At 43.9% G+C, this 12165-nt stretch overlaps 1 protein-coding gene across 1 annotated transcript in view; it reads right to left on the bottom strand.

Moving 5' to 3' along the window:
• Window positions 1-3884: 3884 nt before the first annotated feature.
• slc5a9 (solute carrier family 5 member 9) overlaps window positions 3885-12165 on the bottom strand; it is a 13819-nt gene continuing 5538 nt past the window's right edge. The window contains exons 10-13 of the mRNA XM_078258200.1: window positions 11944-12094; window positions 9777-9945; window positions 7183-7398; window positions 3885-4353 (exon numbers count right to left, since the gene is read on the bottom strand). Of these exons, the coding sequence (XP_078114326.1) occupies window positions 4048-4353; window positions 7183-7398; window positions 9777-9945; window positions 11944-12094 (842 nt within the window). The 3' untranslated portion in view covers window positions 3885-4047. The remainder of the gene's footprint in view (window positions 4354-7182; window positions 7399-9776; window positions 9946-11943; window positions 12095-12165) is intronic.

The following is a 12165-nucleotide window of genomic DNA, read 5'->3' on the forward strand; positions in this document are numbered from 1 at the left end:
AGAGTGGAGTAATTAAGAAGAGCGTTTCCCAGCAGGTAGCGGTGTTAGCAGATGGTGGGACAAAGTAGTCAGCATGTAGCACTTCACATCAGGCTACATTCCATTACTCGCATGGATTTTCTGCTTAGTATCTCGTTTGGTCCAGATGACAAGTGCTGAACTGGGAAATAATCTCTGGGTCTCGGATTGGTTGTTAAATAGTTTGTGTTTGGTTCTTGGCTCTGATGAGTGTTGGGTGTCGGGTCAGTGGGCCCCAGTGTGAGCCCAGGTGGACTCCACCTTTCCCTGCAACCCTGACTATCTGAAATCTGACAGCGTGCAGATGCTGTGTTCCCCATTGTATTCCATTCTGCAGTATTTATTTGTGCCTTGAGTTCTTTTCACTTTACATTCTAAATGCAGAGATTACAAATCTTGTTTTCTTGAATAGTCACTGTTCTGTCCCCTTCGTATTGATCATGTTACGTCAAGTCTGAGTGTGAAATATGTTCATGATAAGAATCCAGCAGATCTGCTGGTGTTGATGGCTTCTTGACATCATGTGTAATAATCCTCTGTGACTGCCGGTGGTTCCTGTTCAACAAAAGCTCTGCCGGTCTGCACGCAGCCTGAGCTGCAAGGGAAACCCATACCAACCAAACCAACTGTCCTCCAAAAGAAACGAACACAAGCACATATCCTTCCATCATCAAGTTCAATCACAACTTGCTGAAGCCAACGGCACCCTGCCACTTCTTTTACAGCCTCCAATCTGCATGGCCTGGCCTACGAATCCATTTGTGGACAAAGTAATGTAATTCCATTTAGTTTCCACGTGCATGACGACACGGCGGCTTTGCTTTTGTGAACAGCGCTGCAGGCACCATGTTGCTGATGGGACATGTTTTACATTACTTTCATTATGATGACATTGTATGAAAATGTTTAGTTTTTTTCTTTGACTCTCAAAAGTGTTCATAATTAAGACCTGTCTGATGAATCGATATGTACCGATGGATCAGCTTATAGTATTGCTGGTAGATAGAAATGCCTGAGTATACAGTATATGCTTCAAATCATTCAGAAACAGTATTCCTGCTGCATAATTTGTCCACCAGATGGCGGTGACAAGTTTATTAATGGACTGCAAAATGTCCTGCTCAATATATCTGGTCCCAATTCTTTAAGAATCTCTATATAAAATATTTATCACGAGGTGTGCACACTGAAATTGATGTGGCCTCCATCTGTGAATGGAATCTCCATTTACAACATAAAGATGAGAGTAGAGCTGATAATCGTCAGATATCGATATATTGCAGATGGTCTGGCTGTATATGGCAGCCACCAAGAACTGGGTTCAGACAAAATGCCAAAGATATTATTATAAACTTTGCACCACACGGTCCATTAGTAGCTTTCTGTCTCGAGCTTTCAGCTAACGCGAGTCTTTAAAAATACTAAAAGTTTAAAAGTACCGTACATTTTGCAAACGTCAACTGCTGAGGAGGATCATGTCCTACAGTTGAAAGCTCCAGAACAAGCTACCAGCGGACCTTTTTGGTGAGAATCCAAGAACAAGTTGTCCCAAAATGTTTTGAGTTTCTTTAGACACAGTGTTGCCTTTACATCGTTTGTGCTGACAAGTTAATGTCTCGCCATGTGTTATCAAGGTTTTATAATAATCCAATATAGATATCAGTATCTGCCTCACATTCCAGTATTAGTCAGGCTCTAACTAAGAGCTGAACCTTCATACAACTGAACTAACCCCATCTGCGACTGAAAGCCCAGAAAATGTCCAGTAAGTTGACTTTGTGCTAAGAATTTAGTTTTTGTCCAAGGTCAGTCAAAACAAACCAGCTGATATATTATTATCAGATTATTTGTGGCTCACAGTTCTTAATAAGTTGGTGTTGTAAACGCCTTATTTTGGCTACTCATTGTGTATTTGCTGAACAAAAGCGGAACCCCCCCCCCACACACACACACACACACACACACACACACACAGTCATATGAAGTCCTATCAACAGCGAGCTGTAACCGATGTTCTATGATACTATGTCCTGATCATCTGATCACCGAGTTGTGTTCCACATGAGTCAGTGTTGAAGAAGCTGAGCCAAACCTGTGAACATGTTGATGTAGCACCCCCTCCGCACCCTCCCCCCAGGTTTCTGCAGTCTCTGCTAACAGTATAAAACACTTTGAGTCTGGTGTTGAATTGTTACTTTGTAAAGTTTCTTTTTGTTGTCAACAGAAGACAAAATAAACATTTCATTGCCATATTCTTGAAACTGAGCTGATGTTTGTCTCATTTCTTTTCCAGTGCTCATGACACCGTGACATTCCATTTGTTAACAGCAGGGCTGGAAGTAACCACTCACTTTACAACAACCTTGTACTGTGAAAAGGTTGTTTTTGAGTATTTAGAAGAAAAAAAAACTTTAGCATCACAAGTACTTTGCTACATTTCACGTCACAGCTAACTACACTTAGCGGTGTTAGCGTTACGGGAGCATGCCTATGTTCCCACAGCCCTATGTTCCCATATTTCTGAGATTTTTTTCAAAATTAGACCCTATGTTCCCACGTGTCCTTTTTCAAAGATTTGTATCACATTTCATCCCCCTTTCCCCCTATTTGGTAGCCAATTACACCCAACCTATTATCCAGTAGCAATGGACTACAGATGGAATCTAACCCTAACCCTAACATAAGGCTGTGGGACCATTGGCACTCTCAGAGAACCTTGCCTGAATAAATGAAGATAAAATAAACCTAGGGAACCTAGTCTGGTAATTGTATTCAAGCATAACGTTTAAAGCCATAAAGCATATCCAATACAGCGATGTTTGAAACTCATCGTCGTTCCTCCGTTTGTCTCTAAACAGCGTAAGTTATGTGGCATGATAGGCGTACTGTAGTCAAACGATTGCCAATTCAGTCCAAAAGATTGCGACGGTGATATGAAAACTAAACCAATAGCTATTTATTGCAGCGCTTTTCCAAAGAGGCAAAGTCATGTGCGTTACTGATCTGACACTGACTGCACCACAAAGGTTTTCATTCATATGTCTACTGTAATAATACAAAATACATTATGTATACGTGACAGTTTAAAAAAATAAGTATATTTTCCATAGACAAATAATGATCTATTTTCAGCTCTCAAATGGCCCCGCGGTGGAGAACTTTAAGCTCTGTGGTTAACTTGAAGAGAGCATACTGTAAAAGCAACACGTTTCTCAACATCGTCTCGGTACATTTTAGAATATTTCCCTTGTATCCAGATACTATTAGTATCTTACTGTATATCTGAGAGTAATCAATATTACTGAGCTACATCTCAGAGAGAAGAGCTTTTCTAGCATCCACCATGCTGTTGAATAGATTGAGTTTGGCAGACACAGTGGCTCTGTTGTTTGGGGATTTTAATGTACTCCCTAATCAGATTTAATAGGCAGTCCAGCATCAGTGGCAACTCCAATAAAACCATGTTATTGTTCATATTCATCCAGTAGAAATTTACAATTCAGTACGAAGGCAAAGTGAGCAAGAAATCAGGAACAACCTGATGACTGACAAATCATTAATGAACAGTCCCCGACTAACTGTATCGACAGCTATGTATTAAATAGGTAAGTTGAACATAACCACAGTATATTTCTGAATCATTATGGAATCATTAGTCCATAGATATCTGGGAATGGACATATGGACCACTTTCTTTGTGCATCATTCCTGATTAACTTTGAATCAGACAGAAGCCAACAATCAGGCCAAAAGATCTGATTACTTTGATCATGAGCACAATACGGATTGTGTGTGTGTGTGTGTGTGTGTGTGTGTGTGTGTGTGTGTGTGTGAGTGCAATGATCATTGCATATTATTTATATTATAGTATTTCCTGATGAGACTCCTGTAAATGAACAACTGTTGTTGAGTTGAAGGTCCAGCACAGCAGCAGATTGGTTTAGCCACTGGACGTTTTGTTTAATTTCATTGAACCAAAATGGACAAAATGCCAGTCCAGTCCACCAGTGTAACCTTACTGACCATGAATCAGGCGAAGTATCCCCAGAGGAAGACGTTAGCGGCCAGCAGCAGCAGGGCGTTGACGTTGCACACGCGTCTCCAGAGCGGCTGCTCCGCCAGAGAGTTCAGCTCGCTGCTCTCCGCCTCTGGACTCACAAAACTAGAGCTCGGGCCGCTCGGGCCGCTCAGACAGCAGAGCCGCAAAGCAGCGCTCCGCCACCACGACTCTGGCCCCCGCTCGGAGTCCGGGCTGGGGTCAGAGGTCATCTGGGGACCCGTGAGGTCAATCCGAGGCTCTTGGCTGTGTCTGGACCACCAGGTCAGCCGGTGCAGCTGCACAGGAGAGAGCAGAGAAAGCTGTCAAACTGTCGCTGCTCATCACGGTCTACCTTCTAATCAAAGACATGCAGCACAGGTTCACATTGGAATGGGCACTAGCCCTTTCCCACTGTAGGAACGTAACTTTGTTCTCCACCTGTGCTGAAACTAAACGGCAGCACTGAAATATCAAGCACACCTTTATGAAGGATTTAATACTCTTTGTTCAGGGACTGGGGGCCCCAGCAGGGCTCTGGATCTCTGTAGCTGTACGGACTCAGATTTATTTAAAACACCAAGACAAAGTAGTAACAGCGCCCACTTGTTGTGTCCCATCACTGCCTTCTTCTCTTGCCTTCCAAACAGCACAAGAAAAGGTGGCCTTGAGAGACACAGGACCATGGGTGTGTTCTATTTCGTCTTTGTAGTATTAGCTTGATCAATTACAATCTATAGCACTGCCCCCAGTCCCTGAACACACAACAGTATTAAAGTGCTCATATTATGCTTTTTGGCTTTTCCCCTTTCCTTTATTGTGTTATATATCTTTTTTTGTGCACGTTATAGGTTTACAAAGTGAAAAAGCCCAAAGTCCACCCCAAAGGGCCTTACCATCTCCAACAGAAAACACTGTTCACAAACTGATCCAAACAGCTCTATTGTAGTCCAGCCTTTACTTCCGTGACGAACGTGCGTCACTTTGTAACACACGTTGTAATGCTCGCCTAGCTGCTAGCGTGGCACGCCCTCATACTCTGCTTCTGACTGGCTAGTAGTCCTCACCTAGGTACTGAGCATGTGCGACTCCCAACAAAGATGGAACAGAAGTGTGATGTCTCACTCTGTAGCTAAAACAGAGAGCTCAACACACAGGGTGAAAAGAGGAGCTGCAGCAACGTGCAGTACAACAAAAATATGGTGTTTTTTGAAAATTAAACCATGTAAACCTGTTCTGATATAACCTCTAAATACAATTATAAACCTGAAAATGAGCATGATATGAGCACCTTAAATCCTTCATAAAGGCGTGCTAATATTTTAGTGTTGCGGTTTAGTTTCAGGAACTCGTCCCCGCACAGGTGGAAAACAACGTTACATTCCTACAGTGGGAAAGGGCTTTTCCACATACCAAATACCCGGATTAGGGTTAGGCTAACCCTAACCCCCAATTTCCACCAACTGCGGAACGGCTGCGGATCCACTCCGGAACGGCGGCGCAGTCATTAGGTTTCCATTAAACTCAATGTGTGTATTTCCACTGACTGCGGAACAGCTGCGTTCCGATTGCATCCCAGCTCTGGCGGTCTGCAGCCCTCCGGAGCAGATACGCAGAGCTTCAATTTTTGCCGGACGCTGGAGAGCTCTGCAGCAATTCAGCACACGGCAGCTAGTGCAGGACAGGAAGTCGAGCACAGAAACAAAATAAAGCAGCCGGTTAATTTTCAAAATAAAATACACCGTGCTCACAGCGGATCATATTTCCCTGCACTACACCTTGAAAACGTCATAATGGGCCGAGACAGGCCTGAAGTCGGAATGGAAACAAACCGTTGTTGGTTTTGTGGTTCTGTTTATAGAAACTACATCCTGTCATATTGCGCGATCATACGTGAATTTGTGAGATCTCGTGGGTCCTAGTGACTTCAGCTGTCAGTCATGGCCACAGCCGTCACGTAGCTGACGCGCAGCGTAGCCGATCCGCAGTTGATGGAAATCCGCCATAACCCCTAAACCCTAACCCAAGTGATCAGTGTGTACAGGGATCAGCAGGTTATAAACTACCAGGAATAACATTAAACCTGGCACTTCATTTGCTAATCAGTTCCTTCCTCACAGAAAGGCTCGGTATACCTTTCAAAATATTATTCCTGCCGTCAAATTGCAACTGATTTTGACTTGTTTTAAAGTATTTTCATTCTTGAACCATATTTGTTGACAGTTCTGGAAGTAACTTTAGCCAGCTAACATAACATGAACCCATTGTGTGTATTTCATCAGATTATTTGAAATGGCAGGTAAATAAGAAGCGAAAGGCTAACGCTAGGTTAACATCTGCAATAACATCAGAATCATGAGTCATAATGTTTAAAAAAATAAATAAATAAAACATAATTCCATTTTAGCTCATTTCCAACACTTCAATAACGTCATAAGTCAAAAAACCATGGCAACAAGTGTTCCAGCTTGTGTGCATCACTTTTTAGTGTCCCCTGTTGTTTTCTGTATTTGCAGCGCATGTGTCAAAAAAGTTGAAGATTTTCTTAATTTATTTTCTTAATTTGCAGTGCATTGAGATCTCAGACTGCTCATTTTCTTCATGGTGTTTGTGCTACAGCTGAACCTCGGCATTCAGTTATCCAACATGAATATCATGCTGTGAGAATACTCAGTAATGAAACTGTACAGCAACAGTAACAGTGATGTTCAAGCCTCACAGCTCAGCCAGCAGATGTTGTGATTGTTAATGAGAAGAGCAGACAGATGTTAGCTGGGAGGAGGCTCCCTTCACTGAGGTCACAAAGTAAATGACGCTGGGTCACAGCTTTTGAATACCATTGTGTCATAGCTTTTTTGTAAGATTATTTTTTGGGGCATTTTTAGGTCTTTATTGACAGGACAGCTGAAGAAATGAAAGGGTAGAGAGAGGGGGAATGACATCCAGCAAAGGGCTGCAGTTGAACCCGGGCCCGCTGTGTTGGGGAGTAAACCTCTATATATGGGCGCCTGCTCTACCAGCTGGGCTATCCGGGCGCCCACGCTGTGTCATAGCTTTTGAATGACCCTGGGTCAGCAGCTTGGGCGTGACTGCAGAAAGTGTTGATGAATGTATGGCATGCTCCTTACATGTTGAGCCGGTATCGGGGCAGTGGCCAGGCTGACAGCAGCAATGACCAGGCAGGTGAGCGCCAGCAGGATGAGAGCAAAGTACAGGTAGTGGACGTCGGCCAGGACAGCAGGCCGCTGGTCTGGCTGACCACAGGAGGGAGATGTATAGGAGAACTCCAGAACCATGCGGATCAGTCCCACCAGCAGGCCACTCATCAGACCCCAGAATGCACCCTGAGAAACACACACACACACACACACACACACATGAAATGAAATGCAGTTATATGGAACTGGCAAACAAAGCCAACACTGAAGAGAAAAGGGTCTTAAGGTTCTGCATGTTTAATCTGGTGGCCCTGTCTTGTAGAGGCTACTTTGCATGGCAGTTGGATTCTCACAAGGATAGCATATCACACCAAAATCCATCTTGTCAGGCTTCAACTAGTCTATATCAACGACGTTCCACTTCCGGGATTGCTCCGGTGCCGCCGGAAATTCCGCCAGATGTCCTTCTTTTCGGCCGGACGTCCGTCACCTTCCTCTTTCTTTGTGTTGGCGTCCGGTGGATTTCTGAGGACTATGGTTAACTGCTCCTCAGATCTCTGCAGGGTAAATCCAGACAGCTAGCTAGACTATCTGTCCAATCTGAGTTTTCTGTTGCACGACTAAAACTACTTTTGAACATACACATGTTCCACCAAAACAAGATCCTTCCTGAGGCTATTTTCCGGAATGCTGTGTGGACTAGCTAGGCTTTCCTCCGCAGCGCTGCGGAGGAAGGTCTGGTAACGCGAGGCTAGGCTTCAACCAATGCATTTGTGTCTGAACTACGAGCTCACCGAACCAGTCAGTGTCCGGTGAGGAGCTACGGACAGGATGGTGTAGGTGTGTGTGACGGCCGCGACTCGTTCAAAACAACAATGCCGGGCTCACCCAATCACCTGCCAGGTGTTTTTTTGAAAGTGCTGCCGTTAACAGTTTCCAATGCCGGCTTCACACATGGTTCTGTGTTAACACACAACCCGGTCTCGTTCGTGAAATGGTATTAACGATTTTGTCGTTTATTTTATGTTCAGGTCACGATTTTCGAACGTGACCATTTCATGAACTGCCATGACACTGGGCTGCTCTGGGGGACGCCACAACGGGGTAATGAAACGCCACAACGGGGAAATGAAACGCCACACGCCGGCGTCAACAACGGGATGGACCGCCACACACGGGACGCGATCCCCGGGAGCAGGGACACGATCCGCGGTCTCTGTGGCACGCAACAACGGGGACATGAAACGCCACACGCCGGCCACAACAACGGGACAGTTGTGGTTAGGAAAAGAAGAACAGGGAAAGGAACTGCAACACGCGGGACGCAATCCCCGGTTTCCGGGGTGAAAGTCCTGTGTTGTTTGACCCATCCACCACCCCGACCAACCTCCCTACGCGGATTTTCACCTTATCAATACTACTTGTTACCGTAATCGTTCTGTGATCACAAAATAAGCTTCCCATTGAAATACATTACTTTAAAATTCGTGCTCACCACACAAAAATAACGCCATTAACGTGTTCAGTACACGAATCAATAGATTCAATAACGTGACCATTTCACGAACTGCCATGAGACTGGGCTGCAACACACCATCTGGGGCGTCAGGTTATTGTAGAGGTTCCCAATGTAAAAATCTAGTTTCAATACCTTTACTCAGCCTGATTTATAGTGTTTTTATATGTTTTAATGTTTTGTGTGTTGCATGTTATGTGGTGGTCTACAAAGTTTTAAGGATGTCCTGCCTCTTAGACTGTAAACCTAGTTTACCTACGGGTACCAATAAAGTAACCTAACCTAACCTAACCTAGTTGTATGTTAGCAGCTGATGGCGCAGCTGACGTGCGCCTCCTCAAACATCTAACCACACGCTGGGGCTACAGCGGCGTGGAGACCACAACAACTTGTGTTTTCTCCTGCATGTTTCTTATGCCGCTAGATCATGTAAATAGTAAGGACACAGTTAGGGAAGTGGAAGAAACATTGAGTAGATTTCTGCTTTTCAGTAACACACGCTAAGCAAAGCCATGTCCACTGCAAACCTTCTGATCATTTGGTATAAGGAACGTTTTGCCACTTTGGACATTCATCAGTGTAAAGAAACATGCACTCTCCTGTGTGTGTGTGTGTGTGTGTGTGTGTGTGTGTGTGTGTGTGTGTGTGTGTGTGTGTGTGTGTGTGTGTGTGTGTGTGTGTGTGTGTGTGTGTGTGTGTGTGTGTGTGTGTGTGTGGGCTTGTTTAACTATATTCGTGGGGTCCAAAAACCAGGAGTCCAGTATACTTGTGGGGTCCCGACAGCTTTGTGGGGCCAAAATGCTGGACCCCACAACTTTAAAGGGCTGTTTGAGGGTTAAGACTTGGTTTTAGGATTAGGGTTAGAATTAGGTTATGGTTAGGCATTTAGTTGTGATGGTTAAGGTTAGGGTAAGGGGCTAGGGAATGCATTATGTCAATGACAGGTCCCCACAAAGATAGTGACACGCACTATGTGTGTGTGTGTGTGTGTGTGTGTGTGTGTGTGTGTGTGTGTGTGTGTGTGTGTGTGTGTGTGAGAGAGAACTACCTGCTCGTTGGCACGTGGCCAGAAGATAGCCATCAGGAAAACAGCGGTAATGGGCGGAGCTAGAAAGCTGGTCACTGACTGGATGTAATCAAACAGCTGTCCACTATTGGCTGTTTGGATGACGGGAATCCACAACAGACTAACACAGACCAAGATGAGGATGAACACCCTGAAAAAATACACCAAAAAGTATTATGTCAGCTTTGGGTGAGATACTAAGTCGTTACAAATGACATCTGAAAGACACAACAGTTTGTCTTCAGACTGAGTTGGGGATTTAGGAAGGATGGAAAGATGCCTGGATCAGACAGGAAAACTGTTTTACTTATCATAAATTCAGAAATACACAATCCAATGTCATTGAAATTCTAGTGATTAGCCCACATAGGGCCTCCGGCGCGGTTCTACATTGAATTACACCCAGGGCGAGACACCCTTCAAGCGCCCCCCACCACATATTATTTTAAGTTCTGATAACTTATACTGTCATATTTTGTGCAGAATTGTGTTCATTGTCTTTTGAAAATGTTGGAGGTGGAGATTGTGCAACTTAAAAAGTGTGTTTCCTGTAATTGCAATAGTTAAATAACTGGATTCTCTTAAGTGTGTTTTTCAAATGTTCTAATAAAAGATTTGTGCAATTGAAAAATATAATTTTCTCTTTCACTTATGTTGTTATAATATATATATGTATATAAATAAATGTGCCAAAAATATATACAATCAGATATATAAAAATTGTAACAGCAGAGAGCAACAATAATATAAAATATTAAGAATAATATACAAATAAAATATAGAATAAATAGGCGTATTCTAAATGGCACAAATCCTTCATCACACAAATGTGAAAACACACTAAAGAGAATCTAACTGTTACACTATTGCACTAAGAACAGAAAACACTAACTAAAACTAAAACCTGACCTTTCTGGCCTTCCTTGATGCAAAATCATCAATGATGTTTTTGTATGAAATCTGCTCCCCTATTGAATGCTCACGGGCGCACGCCCTTTAAAAAAAGTAGTCAAAAATGTTTTGCATTTCAGACGGCCGACACGAACACACACGCCTATCAACTCGATACTAAAGCCGTAAAGTAGGCTCTCTTTCAACTCAGGACAGGATTGGAGATGAAAAGTTTAACTGACACATAACCGCGAAAAAAAAAAAACGCCACTGCCTCCAGGCTCACATGCTATAATGCCAGAGTTATGCTGCTATGCAGTTTTTCTAATGATCTACCCTGTATGCACAAGACGACCCCGCAGCCTTTTCCCTGTGAACCCAGCAGCCCGGCCAGATCGCTGTCAAGTGCATCGGGAGTGTGCCAACACGCACTTTGGGTAATTCCGTGGCCAGGCTGTGTTGGCGCTCCCGGGCACGGGGCGGGATCAGAAAGAACAAACCTGAGGGACGTTTTTAGTCATTCACATTGTTTTGTGGAGCTGTGTGAACGGTTTTCAATGCGTCCGTCTCCAACACGCCTGTTGACGTGAGCAGTCGGAATAAATCCTGTTATTAGCGAATGGTCTGTCGTGGCTGTGGGTGAGCCGCGGCGGCAGCGATACCTGCTCCAGACGCGACTGATGTTCACATGAGCATCATCATAAGCATCTGTGTGCACAGAAGCCTGAACCGGTGTGAAGGAAAGGCCTTCAGTATAGTACCACTAACTGTCTGTCGTGGCAGACAGCTGACATTAATGCCATAACCATACCCGCTGGATGCACAATCTGCAGTTTAATGTTGTAGAATGAAGTTATTGTTGCTGTCACAACAACTAGCAATTACATTTTACATATTGCATACTGAAATTGTCAAGTAGAAATTAGGGAAAAGCATCATAAACTACCAAACAGCACCCAGCGAGTTAGCAGTTTCAACTGCTGATCAGCCATTCTAATTCATCATTGACCATCATTGATACTTTGACTTGGATGTCCATCTATAAATGCTTTAACATTTAGAATGAGGCTGCTGAACTTTTCAAACAAAGTTCCTGGGGGTTAAGGAGTGATGACCCCCGCCCTGCGCCGGCTGATGATGTCACAGAAGGCCTACTGATTAAATGCAACGACTTCACCATCAACATGAAAAAGGTTGGTAGTCCCAAATTTTCATCAAGGTGCCTTTTTCCAATATGTATCAGTATTTGGAGCCCTACCGTCCCACTATCATGAGCTCCGTCTCTGAGGCTGCAGGCCGGGCTCTGTGGTATAGATCCAGTGTGAACAGAGTGGAGCTGCTGTTAAAGATGGATGTCAGAGATGACATCAGAGCAGCTAGCATCACTGCTAGCATCAGACCACGAAGACCTGCACAGACAGAAGGGTCAAGAAGATGGTCAATTATTTTGATGTTTACATTCTACAAATCTAAATTATCT

This window comes from Sander vitreus, chromosome 9, assembly GCF_031162955.1.
Source record: "Sander vitreus isolate 19-12246 chromosome 9, sanVit1, whole genome shotgun sequence".
NCBI lineage: Eukaryota > Metazoa > Chordata > Actinopteri > Perciformes > Percidae > Sander > Sander vitreus.